Source organism: Anas platyrhynchos, chromosome 9, assembly GCF_047663525.1.
Source record: "Anas platyrhynchos isolate ZD024472 breed Pekin duck chromosome 9, IASCAAS_PekinDuck_T2T, whole genome shotgun sequence".
NCBI classification, from domain to species: domain Eukaryota; kingdom Metazoa; phylum Chordata; class Aves; order Anseriformes; family Anatidae; genus Anas; species Anas platyrhynchos.
The window spans coordinates 5,592,074-5,616,841 of NC_092595.1; the positions used below are offsets into that span (position 1 = coordinate 5,592,074).

General features: G+C 41.9%; 1 protein-coding gene and 2 long non-coding RNA genes across 4 annotated transcripts in view; 1 reads left to right on the top strand and 2 right to left on the bottom strand.

Moving 5' to 3' along the window:
- Positions 1 to 1,577: 1,577 nt before the first annotated feature.
- Positions 1,578 to 2,594, bottom strand: LOC110352309 (uncharacterized). Its single transcript, XR_005267859.2, has 2 exons — positions 2,305 to 2,594; positions 1,578 to 2,191 (listed from the first exon to the last, which is right to left on the bottom strand). It is a non-coding gene; the product is annotated as an uncharacterized lncRNA (long non-coding RNA).
- Positions 2,595 to 2,673: 79 nt separating this feature from the next.
- Positions 2,674 to 24,768, top strand: part of LOC140003186 (uncharacterized) — a 36,743-nt gene continuing 14,648 nt past the window's right edge. The window contains exon 1 of the long non-coding RNA XR_011811376.1: positions 2,674 to 2,998. This is a non-coding gene — a long non-coding RNA (uncharacterized lncRNA). The remainder of the gene's footprint in view (positions 2,999 to 24,768) is intronic.
- Positions 8,536 to 24,768, bottom strand: part of SPATA16 (spermatogenesis associated 16) — a 93,831-nt gene continuing 77,598 nt past the window's right edge. For both annotated transcript variants that reach the window (XM_072042476.1, XM_072042475.1), the window contains exons 10-11: positions 21,034 to 21,117; positions 8,536 to 9,838 (exon numbers count right to left, since the gene is read on the bottom strand). In XM_072042476.1, the coding sequence (XP_071898577.1) occupies positions 9,716 to 9,838; positions 21,034 to 21,117 (207 nt within the window). In that variant the 3' untranslated portion in view covers positions 8,536 to 9,715. The remainder of the gene's footprint in view (positions 9,839 to 21,033; positions 21,118 to 24,768) is intronic.

Here is a 24,768-nt window from a genome sequence, read left to right on the forward strand (position 1 = left end):
CCACCAGTTTTGGTCTCTTGTTGTTTGGAAGGGCATCTTCAGCCTAGTGAATTCCAGATAAGTTCTTGCAGAATTTGTTCTCTGGCTCATACAACTGTTTTTGATCTTCTCTTTAATTGTAGATGAATTGTAGATGCAGCTTTTACTTTTCACTGTAAAACTTTATGTAGTTGGTGTGTGAACATAAATATTTCACAAACTAGCAGCAGCACTATAATCCTAGTTCTAGCCCTACTCAGACTTCCTGGCTTCTTAAGTTGAAGAACAAGTCACCTTCAGGGTGACTCTACCCTCTTGCATTTTGGACATGTCCTTACCTTAACACGTTATGTCAAGCCTCAGCTTCAGATTGAGGTGACTTAAAAATATATCTATAAAATCTTTTGTTAGGACTAAGAAAATAATGGCAGTGTAGTCTCACTGCCATTAAATGAGGTAATTTAAAACAAAGTATTCATTAGCTTTATCTCCTGCTTTTTGTATTCATTAGCTCTATCTACTGCTTTTTGACTGCACTCCAAGGTGATGCCACTCCAAGGTGATACAGCAGTTAATTGAAGGCATGTTTGCTCCCAAATTTGTGAGTGTAGCTACCACTGTGGATTTCCGGTTTGTGCTGAAAGCCCTTAATTGCTTTTTGGGTATAGGCTGTTAAGAGGACCAGCAGTTTTTCAGTGAGACAGATGTGAAAACAGATTTTTGTTTAAAAATAACAAGGTAATAATTCATATGCTTGTTGATTTGATCACTTTTCTCTCATATTCTCAATCTGATTACCTAGAGCAGTGTAACAAGTCCTTTGAATACAATAGGGGAAAAAAAAAGGAATTATCTGGTCAAATGTAGCAAGGGATGGTCATGCTGACAGTATTAGACGTTTGCTAGCAGAGGGGGAACTACTAGTGAGTGAATACCTCTACGCATTGGATAACAAACCTCATCAGTATCTGCTGTAGTCATAGTTAGTGGGGTTCCACGGAGGTCTGTTCAGTGCTTCTGATGACAAAGTGGATAGCAAAGTGGAGCGCGTGCTTATTAGCTTCACAGCTGTCACAGAGCAGCAAGAACCTTTGGGTTCGAAACAGAACAGGATGTGGAGTTGGAAGTGAGCTTTCTGTGTTACAGGAGCATTCCAGAGTCAGAAAAAAAGCTGTTGAGTGGGTGTTGTTAGGGGGGATGTCTCGCTGTTCAGAGCGATTCATCCAAACTCACAAAGCGAATACAGCTTTGTAGCAGTGGGCTTGCTCTATTCCCCTCTTGGCATGTGTATCTCGAAGTTCTGGGTGGTGGTGCTTCCAGAAGAAAAGACACTATACAAATATGCACATTGCCATGGAGTTCATGCTTTTTGACATTTTGAGAAAATCATGGATTGTGTTGTCAACCTACCCTTGTTACAAGCTGGAACATGGAATATGGCTCAAAAGTTGTTTATACTTTGTAAACCACATTTAACGTTTAAGAAGCCTGTATTGGTATTGGGTGGTAGTTTGGAGGGAGCATATAGACTAGAGCTTGTACTCAGGCAGGGTGATATATAAGGAAGAAACAGTGTTTGCTTGCTTAAAACACTTAAAAATGAAACAAAAAGAAACCACTGGGATGCTAAGAAGGCAGCAATTGGCCATGAGCCTGCAGGAAGCCTGGAACACTGGCAGAAACCAAACTCTTCTGTTGATATCTGAATTGAGGGGATTTCTAAGCTTAGCCTGGGCTTGTGCAAATCCAGCCTTTCACAAATCTATACCTATAATTTATAAAATCACTGGAAGCTATTAAAGCATTTATGGACTAAGATAATTAATCTTTTACAGGTTTTTGTTCAAAGAGAAAAGGTAGAGAAATTACAGCTGCTTGAGAGCACCTGTTTGTGAATGTGTTGTAGGTTCAATGGGATGGCTTGACCTGTATTTTGCAGAAAAATAGTTGCTGCTTCAAAAATAGGAACTGAAAACTCCACTGTGAGATGGACGTTTACAACCTCTGAAAGCCAGCCATCAGAGACAAAACAGGGGCTAGCTAGAACGTACTTTAAAAACACAAAAGCTGTTGAGAGCTTAAAATGTTGGCTGAATGCTCCGTGCAGCTGACATTGGAAGGGTGGTGGCAAACTGATGCCATGTTCTTTGCCTTGGGACTGGTTTTGAAGTGCCGAGCCAGAAACCTGCTCTCTCCCATCAGTATACGAAAGCTGAAATGGAAATGAGAACACCATGAAAACAAACTAATTAAACGTCTAGTGAAATAGATTTAACACTGTCAGACGTTAGGCAAACAAAAGTCATTTTTAGATAAGAACATTACCACTATTTAGGGCTGAATTTTCAGCTGGCACAGACTATTCTATGAGAGTCTCTATACAAATGCAACCATGCATTTGTATGCCCAATTTAGGCAGTCAGAAGTGCAATTACCACTCTACCTGCAAATTGTAATTAGTTTAAGTTGTCTTGGTGCTTTTATCAGCTGTTTCATATCATGACTCTAATTTTGGAGACTATAGTGGGACTGTAGTGGGAGCTACTCTCTGATGTTGAAAGAAAAAAATAATTACAAAAAGATGTGAAGCATCCTTTGTTTTTACTCTATTTTTACTCTATTAGGGATAGCATATTTGGGAAATTAAGCAGTTAAAGTTCTGATATTAATATAAATATCAGTAGAAAGAGAAGAACCTTTATACCTCTCATTTGCCCCTCTCCCTCGGGCATCTCAATTTCTTGGAGGGCCAGAGAAGAAGGAGGTGGCTTTTGGCCTACTGATTTGGCCTAACGAGAATTGGAGAGCCCAGCTTTGCTGCTCAGCTCACAGCATCCCCTTATTAGGGGAGAATTAAGCCTTGAGCCCATCAAAGCCCAGAAGCAGGCTCAGTTCGGCTGCACAAGCAAAGGCAGCTCATGTTTTTCTTGTACCTGTGAAGATCAGATCAAGGATGACTTGCATCTCCCTTCCAGCACCACCTTCCCATTTCGGAGATCGAGGAAAGCACAACAGCCTAGTAAGCATGCCATCAATCTATTTATGGATTCTTTGGGATCGACTAGAGAATAAATTGTATTACCTGAGCTCTTGAATATTTTGTTTCACGTACAGTTTAAATGGTAATGTTTGTTTGTCGGTGTTTGGAGATACTGACTACCTCTCAGCACTGATGCACTCATAAATATTCAACTTCTGTCTTTACCCAAACAGTCAGTAATTTATTGGCTATCTCGGATTGTAAGCTCCTACATGCTTTCTGCTGCTCTATAACAGCAAAGATGATATTTCAGTGGTTCCTCCAGTGTTTCAGCCTGAAGGGAATGTAAATATAAGCATAACGGATTTTGGAAATGTGTCTTTTTCCCCGTGTTTCAATGGCTCATGCATTAGAGTTGGTATGGCTGGCAAATCAGCACTGATTGCTAATTAAAAAGCTGAATATATTAAGGAGTTTCACACATCCATTTCTTTCTCAGATTGAAACCCTAGCTGTATGAGCAAGTGCTAGTGAAGCTCTAATGGGTACAGTCTAATTACTTGCCATTTCTGCTTTGACTTAACAGTTCATGAATTACAGTAACTCTGACTGACAGATCATTGCTGATTACTAATTAAATGGCAGAATTCAGTTCCTTGCACCTCCAGCATTCACCCCCATAAAAAGTGGCACCGTATCCTAACAAAAAAAAGCTTTCTCTCTCCTCGTTTGTTGATATGTGGAAGCTGATGGTCTCATCCCTCTGGAAAACAAAGATTCTCAGGGCACATCTAACAATAGTGGTGGATAAATATATTTCAAAAATAAAGTTACTGCTGTGTTGCTTATAAAAGAGGCTTTGGAGAGAAACTGTTGAAGGCAGTATAACAACTCAGCATGTTTCCTGGCACTCTCATTCTCTTATGGATCGCCTCAGCCCTCATTTAGTGAGCACAAAGAACAATAAGCTTTTTAGCCCTTTATCTGCAGAAGGGGACAATTCATTCACTGCCATAGGTGCTCACTAGGTCACCCAGACACTAGAATGAACGTGGGAATGGATTGTCTGTCTTTTCCTTTCTCCTCATTTGTCTTTTCTATTCAACAAACCCCGAATTTAATCTGGTTCTTGACAGTATTACTACTCTCCTAATCAGTGATATGTTTTAACTTGTGATAGCAAACTGTAAAAATGAGCTGTTGGGGTTGGTAATTCTCGGGATGTTTTCCCTCCAGTCCCGAACAGCAGTGGGTAGAGTTATGGACAGCCAGATAACTATTTAACTCTGCTGTAACTTTTCTCACTAAACACTGAAATAGTTAGTTCTACTCCAGATGTTAAAGCAAGAATAAGGGCTCATTAAGGATGCTACAGAGCTTTTCAAACACATTAAAAAAAATACTGCAGACTGACAAACTTTTCTTTGTGCTGATTTCAGTCACTGATATTACTCCAAAAACGCAAAAATCTTTTTATTCTAAGAAGAACCGCTGTACCTCTAATATCTTACTTTGTAAGCATGTCCTGAAGTGTGGGAATATTTCTATATGTAGTTTGTAAATGTCCTTCAAAAATAATGCTCAAGAGCAATGGTAAAAAGAAATGGTGTGTTGCTCGAGACCCTATATATCAAAAAGCACAGTATAAAAATTCTTGGCATATAGGTGATCATAATGGTCCCTCTGGACTTAAAAGGTATTACAGAGAGAAACCGCAGAAGTTGCTTCTATAATTTAAAGCTTTATCTTTTCTTTGTTACTAATTCTTCCTGTCTGAGTATCACCATTCACCTTAAGCAAAATAGATTATATTATTACTGTGAGATAATAATAAAAAAAGCTTTGTATTATTAAAGTCAGTACCAGTAATAAATGGAAAGTCTGGAGTTCTAATGGGTGGCAGTAAGGTCCCCTCCTCTTTGCCCCTCATCCCCTATCTAAAGTAAGTATTTAACATAACTGCTATTAATAGCAACAAAAAGCAATGCATTTAAACAAAGACAGGAAATGGGTCTGAAAAACAAATGATCCCAGGTCATCACAGCTGAGCTAGCAGGGTAACTTTTAGGAAAACTTTACCAGCAAAGAAGACCATGTGAAATCTTGAAAGCAGCTCTTCTGACTGCAAGACTTGTGCGGTTGTTTTCTGATGCTTGCCCGTGTAACTGTGGTTTGTGACAGTGTGATCTTTCAAAACAACAGGAAGATTTTTACAAAGATGTACGGAAACCCTAGGGAAATGGGGCAGCTGCTTTCACCAGGCGGTTCCGAAACTTCACCGAGACCTGCTGTGCCTCATTTTCTCCCTGTGCCTGAGAAATGGGAGATCTGCCTGCCCTGGAAGTCTCGGTGAATACAGGGATAAAGCCTTGTGCAGCCCCCGGGATGGGAAAATTCCAGCGTTTCCTCTCTTTGACTAGGAAATGCCTGGAATGACTCACTGTAGTTAGTGTAGCAAGTGTGACCTTTTTAAAGAAGACTGCCTTATGGAGCTGTTTTGCCTCTACTTTCTCCAATTTTCTTTTACTCCAGAATGACCAGCTTCAAAGAGAAAGTTCACTGCTCTAATTGAATATTCTCCATATTGAGAGGGGTAAAAATAAACATTCTTCTCAGTTTATTCACGCATAAACTAGAGTCATCCAAGTGTGACATCTGAAAGGAACTACATGATTATAATCTGAAATGAGAACAAAGTTCATCTTGTGCGGTTTCTTATTTTCTTTCATTGCAGATTTTAAAAGAGGAAAGAGATCTCAGAATCTTAATACCCATTAAAGCTGAAGGAAGCCAGGGCTCCGCGCTCCAGCGTTAACCTTTTTAGTATTCTGCCGGCTAATTGTCTGTCCGTTCTACCTTTTCCTCCCAGGTTAATGGGGTGGTTAACAGGGGAGGACAGGAGTGGTTGGCCAATCACACTACAAAGCAAACTGAAAAGGTCAAAGCGATGCGCTGTATTATTCATGGGCTATGCCTTGCCGGGGTATCTCGGATCTCATGTCTTCTCGTGATGAATTGCAACAAGAACAAGAAACAGCCCAACGTGAAATTGGCTCTGGTGACAATGATCGTAGTTCAAATGGAGAAATGTAAAACCGCGGCCTGCTGTTGTTCTGTCCGCTGAGATTAAAGATGTGTGATCACATCTAGCCCCTGAATAAGGAACTGGTTACGTTTGTATGACGGCTTGGTTGGGTTGTAAGTATAATACTCTGCGTGTGTATGTATACATATGTGTGTGTATATATATACACAAATCCTGCTAATTTTAGCCATAGGCTGTGTCTTGGAAGTAGTGTGTGGTGCCTGATCTCCCTCCCCTCTGTATTGCTAAACTACTGATTAATGTACGGAGTACTTAATATTAGACTTCTATTTAAATTGTGCTTGGTTTAAAATTATTAATATGCTAATTCCTAGAGGGGACACTTGGACTAGACTCTCTAAGGTGGTCCTTGCTCTCAGGGTTTGCAAACTGTGGAGTCAAATTTCAAAGGAATTCTGAAGCAAGTGTTCTTCTGTCCTTTGCTTTGGTGTGAAATGGGGGTGGAGGGAGATACGTGCAGAGGCAGGAGCGTGGCTGAGGTGCTCAGAGTTATTTTCTGAGCAGTGTCCTCCCCTACAGAGTGAGAGTAGCACCACAGACTGCTACTGAAGGCCTAGTAGCGGGTTCCATTCAGGTATCTTCTAGTTTAGTCCTCACCACTGGATGTCGTGAGTGCACCTTGTCTTCTTCCCCTGGTGATGTTCAGTTTATTTCTTTAGCTGTACACCCATTCTCTTCAGACCACAACCTTGTATTTTTCAAGCGTTTTTACCGTACCCCTTAAAGAGAAGAGACTTTATAAACAGTAAAAGGAGAAATGTTTATTAAGACCAAACTCTGCACCTTCTGTGAGTCATAAACAGTGTAGGAGCCAAGCAGTAAAAAGGTACCTAACACCTGAAGGAGCTCACTCTGCTTGTGCTCGTTGTCCCTTCCAGGCCTTGGTACAGAAATTCTGGCATTTACAAGGAAGCAGTGATCACAACAGCAAGCAAAAGAGTTATGAGGCAGTCTTGGGGAGAGGGTATTTTTACTTTTTTTTTTTTTTTTTTTTTTTTTTTTTTTTTCCCCTGTCTTTAAATTGGTATAGTGCTCTTTGCTTTTCATTGAGTGGTTTCAACTGACAGAAGTTGCTTGGGGCCAGTGAACCTGGCTGTCAACAGATAAATCATTTTTGTGACCAAAAAAAATGATGTGGCGGAGGAAAACAAATGCCCACCATTCATTTGGAAACTAGTCTTTGAAACAGAAGTGACCTGAAAGTGGAACTCTTGGGTACTGGTCTCAGTTGTGTCCTTGTGTGCAAGACTGAAAAGGAGGGTGAGGAATAAAGTCCAACCGGTGCTAGCTCCTGATGAGAGGAGCCATGGCGTGCATCGTCACCTTATAGCAATCCCCAGCTATGAGGCCAGGGAATCATTATAACACAGTCTGCAATTTCTTCAAAAGACAAGATTATATTATTATATTATTATTATTATTATTATATTATTTCGGGGAGTCTAGTGAGTCACATGCATTGGAGACTATGCCGCATGCAGCAAGCACCAGACCCACCCGCACACCCCTCTCCTTCCCTCGCCATCCAGCCAAAGTGAAATACATTCATGGGGTGAAGCTGCCTCTCAGAAAGCCTTGAGTAAAACACCGGCATGCAGATCTGGGCCTGGGAATCTATGCAATACAGATGGGTATTTTTGGAAAACAGCAACCCCTTTCCCTGTGGCAGAGGCTCCTTTCATATTTCCTTTGTGGTGTTTCACAGATGACTTCTTCTGACAACTGCCTTAGTCTGTGGCTTTCTGGAGCTAAAGGGCGCTGTAGCCAGATGTTGGCCCAGATGTTTCAGACACCTAACAGATTGATTTGGGCAACAGCTTCTCTCTCTCAGTGAGGAATTGATCTGTAGCGTAAGTTTTTCTGCCCTACCTGAATGTCAGATACCTGAAAGTGAATTGTCACATCTTGTCTAGGGTCTGGGGTTCTCACAAAGCCCTGCAATGAGCCTGGTACGCTGTGCTCAGTGCACCAAGATCGACTTTTTCATGTTGCACAGACTGTTTTCTCACCGGCAGTGTTGTTTTTTCCCCCCAAAGTTCACCTCTTTTCATTGCACTTTTTTTTACCTGGAACGATGAAAAAGAGTCTACGTGATTTTGCATAAAATATTGCAGAATTGTAAACTAGTTTACATCAAATTAAGAGTATTTGCTTAAGAGCCTCATGATTTACCAAACTGTGTGTTGACTGTGACTCGATGATCCATGGGGAGCAGTCTTTCTGATTTAGTATGTGTCTGCTCATCAAAGATGGATGATTGCCACTATGTGTCATAAAACTTCATCTGACAAAACCAACTCCATTGCAAAATAATGCTGTCTCCAAAGGGCAATAATTCTTCGTTTCTATGTCCCACATGTCTGAGCTTGAGCTGGCTCAGATTTTCTCAGATTTCTTTATACATACTCTGTTAACGATGAACAAACGACTATCAAAGCTTTTGCTGGTTCTCTCTTAGTTTAAAAAAAAAAATCTTTTATGAGAGCCTAGGAAGATGGTTTGTAGCAGCTAAAAATCTGCGGGATTTAGACTCCTATCTGTGATAAATAGATAACGGGAATTATGTGGCTAAATACCTTTGAGGTCCTAGATTTTCAATTAAATCTTAATGCTCAACTGGATTTTTTCTTTCTATCATTTTGTTTTAAAGTTACCTTTGAATGAGAAATTATACGGAACTGAATCCTATTTTTATCGGTTGAGGTTATTTTCTTACAAAGTAAATGCAGTGAAGGAAAAGGAACAGACTGCACACATCAGTTAAGGACACCTAGCAAACATCATCCAGTAAGGTGATCTCTATTGAAAAGTAGGTCTTTTAAAATGAAATAAAAACTGTGATTCTGTGAAATTAAAAATTATTGTCTAATGGAGGAAAACTTACCCGTAGTGCACAGACCAGAGCAAAGGGCTCCAGGTTCTTAACCCAAAGCAACGCTGGCCTCTGTTTTTTGCTTTCTCTTTTTGTTGTGTCATGATTCTTGCACTTATCCTTGTTTCAACTATAAAGTGCAGGCTCCCACCTGTCACCTTTTGCTATACCAATATCTGTAGTGTAAAGCATTAATGTGGGAGGAAGATAATGTGAGGCCAAATTCCTTTTAGCTAAGGACTGGGAAGAGATGCATGTCCTCGGCACTTTTTGTGTGACAACCAAGCCAGGAGGGTTTTACAGGGTGTGGCTACAGAATATCCTCAGGTCAGAAAATCCATATAAGCCCCTTTGGCCTGATGTGCACCGCTCTGTAAAATCAAGTCACGGGCTGCAGAGGTGTGGGCAGGTAGCTGGGCTGTAGCCCCAGGCAGTTTTTGGCAGCTAAGTGTATGTAAGTGTGGGTGTAAACCATTAGAAGCCCTCCCCGGCTTTTTCCTCATGGATGTAGAGAGAAAAATGCACCGCTGGGTGTTACTGTTTAAATAAACAAGACAATTTAAAATAAGCCTTGCGTGGACGTTTATTCCAGCCAGTTAAGGCTAATGAAGTGCAGGAGTGTCTTGCTAAAGATACCCCATAGCGAGGGGAAGGCTCATTAAGTGGAAAGGTGGCTTTTGCTGACCTATCTATCAAATATCTACAGTGTTAATTTTCTCGTTGGCTGTGTGGCCATGTCTTTAGGGCTGGTGAGGGACAGCTTTGTATTTCCTAGGCTCTAATGTTGCTGCGTATTTTGAAGCCTCTTCATTTTCATTTTCTCCCTCCTAGCTGCTCTCAGCCTTTTGTTCTTTAAGTAACTGTCTTCTACTTGGTATAAGAAGTCTTCAATTATTCCGATCTGCAATTACAAAGAAGTGTTAGAATCATGTCCCTGTCCCTGCATAAAAACATTAGAAACTTTGGCAATTAGTTTATTTCAGAACTAATTCTCATTAGAAAGAAAACCATGTGAAGGCACCTCTCGTACAATTGGCTGGAGTAATGGTACATGATTTAATAAAATTTTTGTCCCTTTCTGTTTGGCCTTATGCACGCACAGATTCAGTTCTGTGAATTTGGATTCAATTACTTTACTGCTGTGGAAGAGACTTCTTTCATTGAAATCTGTGCATTGAAAACAGAAATTTATCACAACTCTGTCTTTAAATGGCATTGAAAAACAGCCACTTTAAAAGGAAGGGATGATGAGGAAATTAATCTCGGGCAAGTCTTTCTTGATAAGGAAAGAGAACAGAAGCTTCTGGCATTTATATGCCAAAAATCAGCACATGGAGAAAAATGAGTATTCTGCATTGCTATGGCATGAACCATTTTTCTATTAAATCAAAATGAAGTTCTGAATAAATATGTTTTCCCATGAAATATAATTCACTAGAGAATGTAGTAAAAGAACAGATGACCTGTGTCCCCCCCAAATAAAAACATAATTATTCTAATAAAGAGTACATTCAGATAGATATACTTTGCAAGGCTGATTTCAGAACTGAAAATAAACGTTCATAACCAAAACCAGATATTAATAGTACTGTGTACAGGTATTCTGTGAACAACAGGCATTCATAATTTCATGGCTATCTCCCCCCATGCCTTGCCTTTATTCATAAATTATGTCAATACTTGTGATGTGCAGTGTTTCTGCATGGTGAGGATGGGAACCATCTCCCTTCGCACTGAGTCATACTCAGGACCTAGACCCTATATAACGTGAGGATCTAAAGAATCAATCTTCCAATTGCATCTTAAGCTGCAATCTTTTTTAAAAAAAAAAAAAAAAAAAAGTCCTAATCTATCATCCTGACACTCATTCAGTGGAGCATTGCTTCTTTAGTCACAGCACTGAGCAGCTGACTGTGAATTAATCTGAGCGTGGCTCACCAGTGCATTTATTTGTATATTTTGCTGTTATTTATTTGTATATTGAGCTGTTAGGAGAGTGCCCTAAGCCCCGAGCTTGGAGCCGTGCGTGTTGGAGAGGGGCGTGCGTGTGATGGAGACGCCACCAGGCAAGCACCAGAGCTCGTGGGCAATTACTTCTGCTCCTCTGGGGTGCCGAGAGCACAGGAGCTCGGCCTCCTGCTCCCCACGAGCTTGCACAGGAGCAGTTTTACCCCGTGCTGGTGACCCCGGTGGGCTTTGCTCCTTCGCTGCCAGGAGGGCTGCAGCAACAGGTGCCCGTGGAGGTTGGGGCTGGCTCTGGTGTGACGTGTTCACAATATGAACATGCAGGGGATTAGGGAAAGGAATCGTTATGCTAGCCTCATTTTTAAGAAGCTGAAATAAAAGCTTAGGAAATCATTGATCTGCCAAAAGCAGGCAGGAAGTCTGAGAAAGACTAATCACTTGGTGCCAAGCTCCAGTCCAGGGGCTCAGCCATATTAAAAACAACAAGCAAGCCCCCAAGGCTGTTCTGCAACAGACCAAATTAAAATGTCTCTGTGACTTCTGTGATTATAAGGAATCTGTTAGATTTCTGGGAGTAGAGCTCGTGTTTGGGCGAGCACAAAGGGTGTGAAGAGGCAGGGAAATGGATCCCAGGCAAGTGGGGAGGGGAAGGGGTGAGGGAGGTCCAGGAAGCGATCAAAAGCCCCAGGAGCTCCTTTAGGACCATCCAGCGGTGGCCAAGCTGCTGGTGATGCCACCAGAGAGCCCGGGGTGGGATGGTGTTCCCACCAGAGCTTGGCTGCTGCTGTGTGCTTTTCATATTTATAGAATACCTGTCAACTCCAGCCCCCAAAATAAGTTCTAATATGGCATATCAGGGGTGGAAATAATAGTTGCTTACATAATTGCAATGCTACTGACACAGCTGATGAGCTGATGATGTTATTTGCACAGCAGTGATGACATTCAAACCCTCGCTGACTTACAATTACACTGTATGCGCTGAGCCCTGGCATGATTTAAATTACCATACAAACACAATGAAAATACAGTCTCTTGACAAGATAAAGGGGGGAGGGGGGGTAGCTTAAAAATGTCTTTTTGGTGGCTGCAGTGTTCAGTAGTGCTTATTCATGGCTTTTTAGCTTGCACATTTCATTTTAAGAAAGTAAATTGGAAGCATTATGTTCTGCCTTTTTGCCTTGATTTAAAACCTCCCCGTGCCCGCTCTTCTGCTGTTTGACTGTGGTGAGCCACCTTCAGGGCTCTCGTTGGGAAATGCAAATTTTTAAAATCAATAGCTTCATCTTTTTTCTTTTTTTTTTTTTTTTCTTTTTCTTTCCAATAAGTGCTTAAAAAGGAATCTGTGTGGATGGGAGTGTGCAGAAGGACATATGTCACAGCCAGCCCAAACGTGACTAGTGTAGGGAAGTGGGTTTTGGAGAAGTCTCACGATTCACTCCTCAGCTGACCTCAGACTGTTGCTGAGCCCTGTTGCTGAGCCCCCAGGGCTGTGTAGCCAAACTTTGCAGCCACTACACAGGCTGAAGTGTCATTATGTATTCTAAAGCACCACTAAATCCCACCACGGGAAGAGCCCTGCAGGACTTGATTCACAGTGCTGGTGTTGCCAGCGATGCACGCGAGGACTCACCCTGCACAGGGATCAATGCCAGGTCAGCCCTTCGCCCTTCTGTACGTGGATTTTGCTCAATGTGAATTATCACTTCTTGGGCTTTTTCTCAGTGTAAGTTCTCAAGTGCCTGGTGGCCTGAGTACTTATGGCGACAGTTTGGGCTTCAATGTATTTTAATCCTCCGCTGCTAAGACATCTTATTTTCAAGATATCCCAAGTATTTGCTCCCCCAGGTTCTCCCAGCAGTGCAGTGGCAGCATTTCTACTTTGGTTAAGTATCTACAGACCCAGCCCAGCTAAAGGCTGCCCAATGCATTGCTGCCCCTCAGTACAAGTCGCTTCTGTTTTTCCCTCATTTCTGGCTGCTCCTGTCCCTATTTCTTTCACTGGGCTTTTCTTTCTCTGGTCTGGCCCCTCTGATCAGCTGGAAGGAGCAGGGGAAGAGGAGGTGGATAGGATAGAGAGCAAACTGAAAGAGGTGAGAGGCAATGCAATGGGGTCAGCCTGAGGGATGAACAAAGGAGGGTCTCCTCAGGTGAGGCACTCTGTGGTTTCCCTTTGGCTTGGGATCTGATCCGGACCTATGGCAGTTTTTGAAAGTGACTTTACATAGGTCCACACAAAGGCAGGGAACAAGACCTTGTTTGTAGCATACAGAAACACTTCTGATCTTGCCCTTCTGTAGATGTTGTCCAGTGATGGATAAAGGGGAGCGAGCTGGCAGTCCTGCTCTCGGATGCTGTCCTGATTCCCTCACGGCACAGAGGATGTACAAGCAGCACCTGCTGCTGCAGCTGGGCTGCAACCATCATAAGATTTCAGCGTAAAGGACCTCTGGAGGTCGTTAAGACCAACCTCCTCTGCAGAGCAGGACTTCATGGGGTTTCCCCTCTTTTTCTGAAGCCCCTACTGCTTTTCTGCTAGCGTCCAATCAGTCACTTCTGGCTTTGTCCAGATGCGTCTGGTTTTGCCCTGAAAAACGCACAAGGCCAGTATATTCTTTGCTCTTCCTATGCACTCCCTGGGATAAGACATCCCACATATGGTTCCTAATTACGTGATATGCACCAGCTATGAAGAGAGGCCACAGAGACACTATCCATCATGCAGGGTGTTTTTGTCCAAGTCCTGATGGGCCACAGATGTCACGAAACTTGTCAACCTTTGCTGCAAGGGGGCTGTTCCAAGGAACAGATGCCCATGGTCGATGGCTTGCTGATGGTCCAGCAGAAGCTTCATGGCTTGTCCAAAACTGGGGGAGATATTCTCATCACAAACTAGCTTGTGTTTTTTAAAAATACTGGCAAGAATCTGAATATAAATACAAAAATATCAGCAATAGAAGAGTTTTCACCAGAAGAGTTTAGAACAGCACAAATGAAAGAGCCGGGACAAACTCCCAAGGACAAACTCATGTAGGAAAACAACTCTTTAAAAAAATGTAGATAGAAATACAGCAAGCAGACATAAAACTGTACAAGTCTGTGTTACATGGATCCAAGTGTGTGCAGGCTCTATGCTGTCTAAACATCCAAACTACTTAAATCCTGATACAGGCTGGGGGAGTCAGTGTGAAAGAGGAAAGAGGTGCTTTAGAAAATGTATGCGGGAGCCATAAATAACAGGCAACAGCAAAAAGGATTTGGGGGCACAACAGAACCTATTCCTATTACTCGGGAGCTCTTAGTAATAGAAGGCAAATGAGCTGCCTTTAAACACGAAGTACCTCTCCGTGTTTTGCTTTGTACCCCTGCACTTGCTGAAGCACTTGTTGGGTTGAACGAAGGAACCAAAGGAATGGTATGGAAAGAGCCTGGAGGGTGAGCAGGGATGGCTGTACGGGGTGTGGAGGAAACGCTGAGAACATGCCACAATTGTGATTTTACAGCTTGTGTGTTAAGTGAAGCATTTTTGAGCTGCTGTGGTTGGTTTTGGAAGGGAGCTGGGTTTGCATATAGCACATCATCTCCTGAATAGCCATGGGCAGGCCAGAGTCATTTCCCTGTTTGTCTGGCGATGTAACCCACTGACCGCACAACTCTCGCCTTGGACCTGCTTTTGGAAACGTTCAGAGCTTTAGATGCTAGTGCCAAAGATAAATGTGCTGTCCCTCATGCTCCATTTCTGCAGTTTCACATGCCTTGTGTACACACTGCCTTTCTTTAAAGAACGCGGTCTGACAGCGCTGTCCACATTTCCACCCTGAAGGACAGAGTTTAGTGAAACACTGAAAAATTAACAGGGTCTTAACACGTTAGCAAAGCTCCAAAGCTAAAAGCAGACGGAAGAAGGAGTATTTGCTGATGGGAAACTGAATAAAAAACCTGTTGATGCTGGTAATGAATTACATTTATTAAGCACCTTACAACGGAGACGGTCCTTCGGTACTTTACAAGCTCTCCTGAATCACTGTCCAGCTCAGTGTTTACTGCGAGCTGTCCTGTTGACTTGTGCTATCTTTCACAGCAGTAACAATACCTGGCAGCAGGTGTTTATAGGGCTGGAGACCTTTCCTAGCAGAGGGCAGCAGGTAAGCTGACTGCTCATGTATAAGTGACAGCATGATTAGCAAGGGCTGGGGAAATATCTGTCGAAATCCCTATGCAGGCACCGTTAATGTCCAGAATCGCCTGTGATTTAACTGCCAGGCAACGACAACCAGCTACATTATTCTGATGTCTGAGACATTTACTGCTCAATTGCCATATTTACTGGTATTTAAAATTATCCCATTGACTTATCTCACCCTATGCTTGGCGGAATAGACCAGAGCTTTTCTTGTAACAAAACACTCCTTCCCACTTGCATTACCAGTACTTTTTTTGTCGCTGTGATGACCTACCAATTATGGGTATAAGTGTCATATGATATTAGACCAACTGATTTGGCTGGAAAAAACAGACCCTCCTTCCCTCCTCCCTTTTCACAATGGTTCTGTGCATTTGTGAAATGCCCAGCTGTGTCACGGCCCTGGGGAGAGAGCAAACCAGGAGCCAGTTTCCTTCTGGTAGTGGCCAGCCATTCCCTGGCTGCTTCAGGACTAGCCAAGCTGAAGCACACCGAGACAATTTGGGAAGCCTGCTGGCTCTGAGAACAAGCAGCGTTCCCAGTGGCTGTGGCATGGGCTTGGGTTACTGCACAGGACCCTACAAAGTCACACAGAACCAATAACTGCTGCAGCAGCCAGCGCAGTGCTATTCAGCAACACGGCCACTTTCCATCAACAAAATATGAATCTCCCTCCTTACTCCTGTGGCTGCCGAATGCCTGGCAAGTCCACGGCCCTTTTCCATGGCTTGGTTTTCAATTAAGAGATAATGTCAGTGGAAGAGCACAGGTCATCAGACAGCGTTCCCCTGCTGCTGCAAAAGGCAGAGCTGTAGTAAGCAGAGGTCAACTACTGAGAATCTGTGTGCCAGGCTAAAGGATTATATAATATGTTAGGCTAATTTTACTTCATTTTATATTCACATATATTAGTGCAGTTTTTGTTATATACTTATCCTTATGTAAGTTACATCTGTTCTTTTATTCACTCATCCATGTTTGCTCTGTTTTCAGATTTATGAAACAGGCATTCCACTGAGCTCAGCAAATGATGGGCATAATAACTTATCTAAATTGCAAAGTATGTGATGCCCTTGAGGTAAACTCAGATGTAAAGGTTTTATGAAGTGTCTCACATGTAGAAGTGTAGGGAAGTGTTTATTTGCCAGCTCCTGTCTATCCTTTGGCTGTTCAAATGATGTTAAGAGAATCCTATGAAACCACTATGAAAGCCTAGGGGCTAAATGGAGGAGAGAAGTAGAACTGCATTATTATCTTCACAGAGCCAATATGGCACTTGCTACCTTATTGGGCTCTCTTCTCTTCGGATGTCAAAAGTTTATGGTTGATGGGCCCTAAAGTATCTCTTTATTTAATTAAATGCCTCTCACTATAACAATATTAATGAATTTATTGTTATGAGACAGGAAAACAATCCCCCTTATTTCTTTTCTTCTGTTATAAAACTACAGAGAATTGAGGGCTCTGTAGAGGAAAGGAGGCTGCTTCCTACCCCTTTAGGTATCTTAGATACCATAAGCCCTTCCACCTGACCATAGTGGCTATAACATCCTAGAATGGCCATGCAGAGACATGATTCCTTGAGTTATTTAGGGCCAAGCTTGATCATTACTCCCAACATTCATACTCACGGCAGATTTTACTTAAATTCGTAACTCTGTAAGGAAAGCAGCTAGCAAACAGTGACCAGACCTGGCTATTAGTGCCTCATTTCCTTAAAACTCAGTGGCTGCAGTACTCTTGTGGGATCCAGCTGAATTATCAGGGTAGTTCCCCTCTGTCTCTCTTGGAGATCTGTTCACTGCTGCTGAGCCTTGTGCATTGGAAGTCATTGCTCAAACTGCTGGCCTGGCAGCCTCATTAGATTAATAAATTCGAATGTTATAGAACTAAGAAGAGAATCCACACTTTAAAATCCAGTAAGAACGATTATTTTTCTGCCTCTGTTCACTGGTGAAGACTTAAGCCCCTTTATAAGACAGGCTGTGATGCTTTTCCCCATAGTGTTTCCCACTGGCTACTTTATGAGGACTTTGCATTCACAAGGCTGGCTTCAGAGAAGTCCCTTCTCATAAAATGCTGATGGTGTGGTATTTCAGTACCTTCAAGATTCAACCAATACATGTGGACAGAGAGAGTAATTAAAAAAAAATTAATCTAAGCCTAGTATGATGCCTTGCTGTAAGCCCAGCAATCTGGGCACCAGCAAGCTCAGTTTGGGAATTTTTAGGAATACATTTGTTCCTGAAGAAGACTGGGACTCCTTCCCTCTCTTACGTGCTTGATGGGTGTTACCCCCAGGTGTCTGGGTTTCCCCAAATTGCTGATACCCAGGAACATCGTGGCTTCCAGCCCTAGCCTGGCAGGCAGAGGGCACTCACTGCAGTGAGTGTCGTGATGTGTATTTGAGAATATCCAACTACCTGGACACATGGAAGGGTCTAAACTACTTGGTGAGTCTCTGTGAGCTGGGGAGTGGGGACACAGCCAGGCAGGGCACGGTGAGCTGCCACCCCACCAGCTCCATCCCATGGACTTGCTACTGGCTGGTGGAGGGGCAATGGCCCCATGTACCACTGTGCAGTGATACCAGCTCAGCTCAGTTTTATCCAGGGAGCTGGATGTCAAAGTGTAAAATCCCAGAGAACAGGCATGAAAGGGATTTGGAGAGGCTGGCCCAGCCCATGTTTCCTTTCCATTCTACAAGGATATCTAAAATGTGGTTAAGCCTCTGCAGGGGGATGTTTCCTAATCTCCCACAGTAATGTAGGCTGTCCTGGGTCAGGTCTCCTTGTGGCTGCAGAGTCCATAGCCTGCTGTTACTGAGAAAGGCATCTCCTGAGCTGTGATGTTCCCTTTTCTCCAGCTAATCACTGAGTCATTTTTCTTTTCGTTGTATTTAAAGCTTCTGAAAATAATTAGCCCGTTTGAAAAATTGGTTCACTTAAAAACATAAATTTGTCAGAGAATTGGGTGAGCAGTGCAATGCCCAAAACACTTGAAGCTACACATACATTACTACTTTGTCACTGCTGTAAATTCAAAATTGCCCAGATTAATTTCAAACTAATTTGATAAACCCTCCACTGTGACAAAAGGAAAAGTGTTTGGTTGTCAGGCTTTGTGCCCTGGTACGTCAGATTTCAGCCTGAATGAATTTTTTATGGCTGACTCTGGAATATAAAACTCTGAAAACAGTGGTTTGTAACGGCAGTTCTGACAGACCCTTTAACCGTTTGGAAAATAGGCACAGCTATAATTCTGCTGCATTAGAGAAAAATTTTGAGTGCTTTCATTAGGTGCAACAGCTGTTTCTATAGCAAGAGCCAAACTACACTGGTGGTAGCGTAGCTGTCAGCTTCTCAGAGTTTTGCATTTATAGCTGATTGTATAAACTCCTTTATGTTCTTTTTCACTTTCCAATATATGTAAATTAATTCAATAGCAAAATTACAAATAACTACCCTGTAACTAGATCTATGTGAAGGTTCTTAGCAGGCTCCTACAATCAGCGACATGCGATGAGCGAATCGAGAACCACTGAACTTTTCAAAATGGTTCTTGCACAAGTAAGTGACAGGCAGTAATCCATGCCACATCGGTTTTCTGTCACCAGATTTAATCCTCTGTAGTAATCTGTTAGGGTCCTTTAACCTGGTGTAACTTTCTAAATTAGGGTTGATTTAAGTGAAACATAAAAAACAAACAAACAAAAAAAAACATCAAGAAGCCAAACTCCCTGAGTACTTTCCTGCTTCTTCTACTAAGTAAGAAAATTTCTCTAGGAACATGCTGAATATGCTGGAATTAAATTTTGGAAAAAAGTAAAGTAGAAAAGAACTATTTGATGATGCTCTCCAGTTCTTTGTTCTGAAATAATATAGAAAAATATTTTTGTATTATGAAACAAACAGTGAGTTCTGCTTGGAACAAGATGCCCCAAATCAGATACAGTTATTCAAGCTGTCAAAAATGAAACGCAAAAATTATTTTCAGAATGCAAACAAATTTTGAAGCACCACATTTTAAAATGCAGAGAGCAGATTTTCAGGCATTGAGTAAATTTTATTCCTAAATATAGAATTATGCACAGCTTTGTGTGGCGTAATTTGGGATGCCAGTCCATTTTTAAATGTTAGCTTGATTTCAGTTAGGATTATACTGAAAGTTAAAGTATCCAGAGAAATATAAAAGATTTACGTGTATATGTACAAATACATCACACATACAAAAAAGATGTTTTACTAAAATTACAATGAAATATTAGCTGGTGTCTGTTGAAATATATGGAAATCTTTTCAGCACCATCAACAGACTTTTAATGAACCTTTAATAAATATTTTGATATTGGTATATGTAGTCTAACTTCCAGCCACAATCCTTTCTCTCTGGTTGTTCAGAGTGGTGAAAATCTGGCTGGCTATTTCAAACACCTAACTGTGAATTAAAATCCCAACTTTTGAAAAAAAAGAATTAGAAAACTTTGTATCTAATACTTAAGTCTGTTGTCTGAGAATGAGAAAGATAACTGTCAAAGAAGCAGAGGGAATAAGTTATTTGTCAATATATTATTCACTCTTTGCATTCATGTTTTTATCAATGTTTATTATAGCAGGAAGTATGTATGCAACTGATAAATGTAGGTAATTTTATATTGCATGTATTTGTGTTGCAAAAGCTTCTCACACAATCTGCAGGCAGGTGTGAGAGATTTAGAGAATATCCTGGTGTGATGGAAGAGCAATGTGAATATTTAATATTTGCTTTACCTCATGAACAGTCAAAAGAAATGCAACTTGTTCTATAATTTTGGGCATTTAAGTTCTGGTTACTTTATCCAACTATTCTGTACTTTGAAAACTTTTTTTATGAGCCACCTATGTGACAGCTCAAGGAGGCATTACACCTGGTCCAGCTCACTCTCAGAGGTGATGCCTTCTGAAACTTTAATCCTAATAACTCATAAATCCTGGCTCTGAACATCTCTGTACCCTCTGCTCCTGTCACTTGTTTCAGACACCCCTGTCCCATTTGCTTGTCCTATTCACATGGATGCAGTGCAGGCAGCTTGGGTTCTTGGTATTTTCCCTGAGATTTGACTGTAAACCCTAAGTATCACAGTGGAACAATGTCAAGTCCTGTCAGTGCCAAAGTGCTCTGTCAAGTGTTGTCAGTGCCCTGTTGTCCGGACGTGGTACAGAGTGAGCGTGCATCTGCCCAGGGCCCTACAGAGATTCAGTGTCAGAGTGATGCTGTGACCTGTTAGCAAAATCCTCCCTTCCTAGTGATGCATTGCTGTCCTGCTCTCAGAAGGGGCGGAATGTCAATAGTGTTGAATGCCCAGAGTGAATTGCTTTGTTTTGAAAGGCTCTGTGCAAATGTAAGATTCTCCCATTACATCCCGGCCTGACCTATTATTCACTACATCGGGTCAAATTCCTCTGCACAGAGAGCCAACAACAGGCTCCCTGCATTTCACAAATCCTACAGAATTACATTGACCGGTTGCTGGGCAGAGACTCCAGAGAAGCATTTACATGTCTGTTACATCTCACATCACCAAAGCCTCATTTGAGCTCCACTGAGGGACCTCATTTGTTGGGATGAGTTTTATTCCCTAACAACTCACCCCAACAATTAGCACAGTACCCATATGACAAAGATGGAAGAGAAGCAAAATTATCAGCCAAAAATAAGCTATGCAGATTTCTTTTTCATTAGATAACCACAAGAGGCTATTAACATGGACAAAGATCAGCCATAGGGGCTAAAGCAAGAAATGAATATGTATTTGTGGTTAGTGTCTGAGTGCTAAGAGAGTTCAAGGCCCGCAGACAGCTTTCAAGCAGCACCTACTTTCTTTTCTACCTTTTGAACAGCTCTGGCTCAGGTGGACATATACTCCCCAAGGAACAATATGCTCTTCTGCCCCTTCTGCAGGTTTTTACCTTCTCAATTTTATTCCACACACGTTCTTTATCACTCTTTCTTCCTTCAAGGGTGTCCATGGCATCTGCCATTAACGACTGCAGCTGCGGCACCAAGATAAAAATTATCAGTGTGGAATTCACACAGAAATAACTTCTCTAAATACACAGATTAAAACCTAATTAAAAAATCATTTGTACGCTGATGATTTTATTACTCATCTTTCACACAATGAGCACCGCCACCTCATCTTTGCTTCAGCCATTACACTGTATTATTGTGGATATAAAATACTTAACAATGGGAAAAAATCCAGTGGAAAATTTGTATTTAAGCCTATACGTTTCTGTGCAGGAAATGTTTATACTTGGTTAAGGAAGACTCAGGTTGTAAAGAACAGAGGTTCCATATTTCATTCTTTAGCTGTCTGGGATATTCTGTGTCGTACATGACTGCTTTTTAGTATTTCTCCCAAGGCTAATGTATCATAATTTAGGGCAGCATGTAAAACTGCACAAGAGGACAACACTAAAGCTGAGATGCTTTTACTGTAGCTGGGAGTATCTAGCTCATTTTCCCTTCTTTTACTATCCTTTTTCTTTGGCAGACCCTTCCTCCTCCCCATCATTCAGCATAACAGACCATAAAAGCAAGGCTGACAATTTCTAGTGTAAACTATAAAAGGAAGCTGTAGGAAAATACTTGCTAATCTGTGCTTAGTGTTAGAGGGAAGGCTAAAATTCAGGTTTGTTGCGGTATTGCCTCACCCTGTACCTTCTCTATGCACTCGAAAAACGTTTTGGTCACTCCTTATTCAGTAACACAGGGTTGTTAACAACATGGTTTGGATTCAGTGTTATCCTCCCATGGGCAGCCAGCACCAGCATTTAGGAAGAAACTGGGAGAAACCTGTATGTAATACCTGGGGTAGTGCAGTGCTCTGTAAGTTTTATTCCAAAATGTTTTGTTGTTTAAAGGGAGCAACCAATGCAAGAAATAGCTTTTGGTGCCTCTTCCCAAATTTGTTGCACATTACCAGACTAGATAGACTGGATAATAATAATAAAGTGTAAGCATTCATACAGAAATTGTCTCCTTTCTGCATCTAGATTGGCAGCAGTCTAACATGAGTACAAGAGGTGATAAAATTTAAAATGTCAATGTTTAGGCTTATCTGAGCAAGATATAAATATGCTGTCTTGAGATTCAGGGAACAGACTTGTATTTCCTCAACTTTACCTTCACATTCAGGTTTTTTGATGTTAAAATTCCCTGTCTTTGTCCCAGCACGGGATAAAGGTATCTTCTGAATCTTACTTAGGGTCAGTTCCAGCTAATGTTGTGCTTGTGCAACCATTAAGTTGAACGTTATTGGCCAAAACATTTTATGAAACTTTTTTTTTTTTGGAAGTCATGCATCAGTATTCATAAAAAACAAAACTGCAAATTTCTGCCTCTGACTCTAATGTGAAAAGAGTCAAGAAGCTGTCAGAAATTTTCCATCAGAATACTTTTATGACAGATAATCTCCTTCTATGAATCCAGAATAGACACAGCCCAGAGATTAAGGGTATTAAGGGCAGAAAGGGTAAAGCACAAAGTCTGCGTCAGAGCAGGCGGAGGGGAACAGGACAGGGAAGGAAGGGATTTCTCGGTGGCTGTTCTTGGAGCAATTCCTCCTGAATTGGTTGAAAAGAGGTCACCGGGGTAGGGACTGGGATGTGGGTCTGCCACCCCCAAACCCATCTAGGCTGGAGACTTCACTGCTTTGGACAAGGAGTTAAGCCAGGAAACCTGGCTCATTATGAAAAGGGCCCTGTGCCTGCTTTGGGTTTAGTTTTCATCACCCAAAGTTTTTTACTGGCTCTGATGGCAAAAAAAAAAAAAAAGGTGAATGCGATAGGAGTGGACAGTTGGCAAACCAGAGTAATTCTCCCAAAGCTGATCTTTGATCTTTTTTTGGAAAATCCCCTCCTTCAAGGAAATTTTTATTTTTATTTTAATATCTTGTCCTTATTTGATTTAAAACTGAAATAGATTTTTTTGACAAATATTCATCTTGATTAATCATGTACAAATATGGTGACAGTGAAATCATAAAGCTTGGACATGTTTTGTTTCAACAACTGAACTGTTCAAGCTAACTGAGATCTTTATTCTCCCAGGGTCTATGAATAAATACTAATCTAAAAAGGCCTCAGCTGAAATTCTCTGTGCTATAGATTAGGACTTTATTTATTTAGTTACAGGAAGACATTTACAGAGAAGAGTTTATAACTGAAATGCCTTTGGGATCCTTGCAGTATCAGTGCAAATTGCACTGTTATAAATTCAACATGTTTTAAACTTTATGCAACTCATACAGTATGCGATAATAAACATTTGGCATCTTTAGCATTCTCCAACAACACAATTTAACTGCCTTCCTAGGTCATAAAGCCTTATCTCACCTTTCCAATGTAAAGTTAGAATGACCTCAGAGGAATTACTTTAAATTTTTATTAGCACAAGTGAGATTAGAATTTGGCCAGACGAGTCTTCTTCATGAAAAAAATACCTTTAAAACTATTTAGATACCTCCTAGAAAGACAGCTGAGGAGCGAGAAACAGATGAAGGGGTGCGGGTGCTGCCTGTGGCCACAGGCAGTTGCAGGCTGCCAGGGCCCACCAGTATAGCCCAGTCCCACCAGTGCTTCCTTCTGCCCACAGCCCAGTGGAGGGAGGAGAACGGTGCCCAGGAGCAACAGGGGATTTTCGATCTTTTGCTCGCTGTGGGATGGTTCAGATGAGCAGGCCCAGCGGTGGGCAGCAATGTCCTGAGCTCGGTGCAGTCCCTCATGGCACCAGGAAGGGCAAGGGCCATTAATTACTCCCCAGTGAAGCCAATCTGCACATTTTGTGCTTGCAGATGTGTTTCTTAACAGTGCGATGCCTGAAGTTCCCTAAAATATTCCAGCTACATGGTGTCTGAGCCTCCATTTGCATACACAGACCAAAGATATAGTTTACAAGAGGATGACAAGACAAAGGAAAAAAAAATGAATGCTGAATTAATGCATTTTAATGCTCCGGACAGAATAGCTGGTAGAGATTTTCTGCCTTTTTCTTTTAAAAGACATTTTTACCTTGGGCTCAGTAAACAAAGCATGTGTTTTGCTGAAAGATTTCGAGCCTCTCACTGAAATCCTGCAGGAGGCACCCTCACTCTGCCCAGTCCTGCCCCGACAGGCCGAGGACCTTTGCCTGGGCTGGCCTGCAGCCTTCCTCAGAAAGGTTTCCAGGGAGGTCAGGCTTGTGATTACTACATGACAAGATACAGGCAGCAGTGTAATAGCCTGCATCTAGCTTGTGATGTACTGAAAATATTGCACCCTGGAGAAAACCTATAACTGAAATATGTACCAATAACTCCAGACCCTTTAGTCAGCCTTGAAATGTGGGCCCGCTGAAGTTTAATACTGGCAAACTTGCATCAAAAGGAGAATATCTCCTTGTAACACAGTCTCTTTGCCATGTGGCTTCCCTTTCTCTGGAGCCCAGACCTCACAGCCTAGCAGGCCCTTGCAGCAGCTGCAGGCCGCTGCTCGCCATCCCCAGAGCTCTGCAGGGCCACAGACATATACGTCTAGGGGCTGGCTTTGGGAAAACTGAGAGCCTTTAGAGGACCAAAGTCAGCTCATCAAAACCTGGCTGCGTTTACATGTGGGCACTGCGGGAAGGATTTTTTTGTTGTTGTTGTTTCTGGCCAGGCTGAA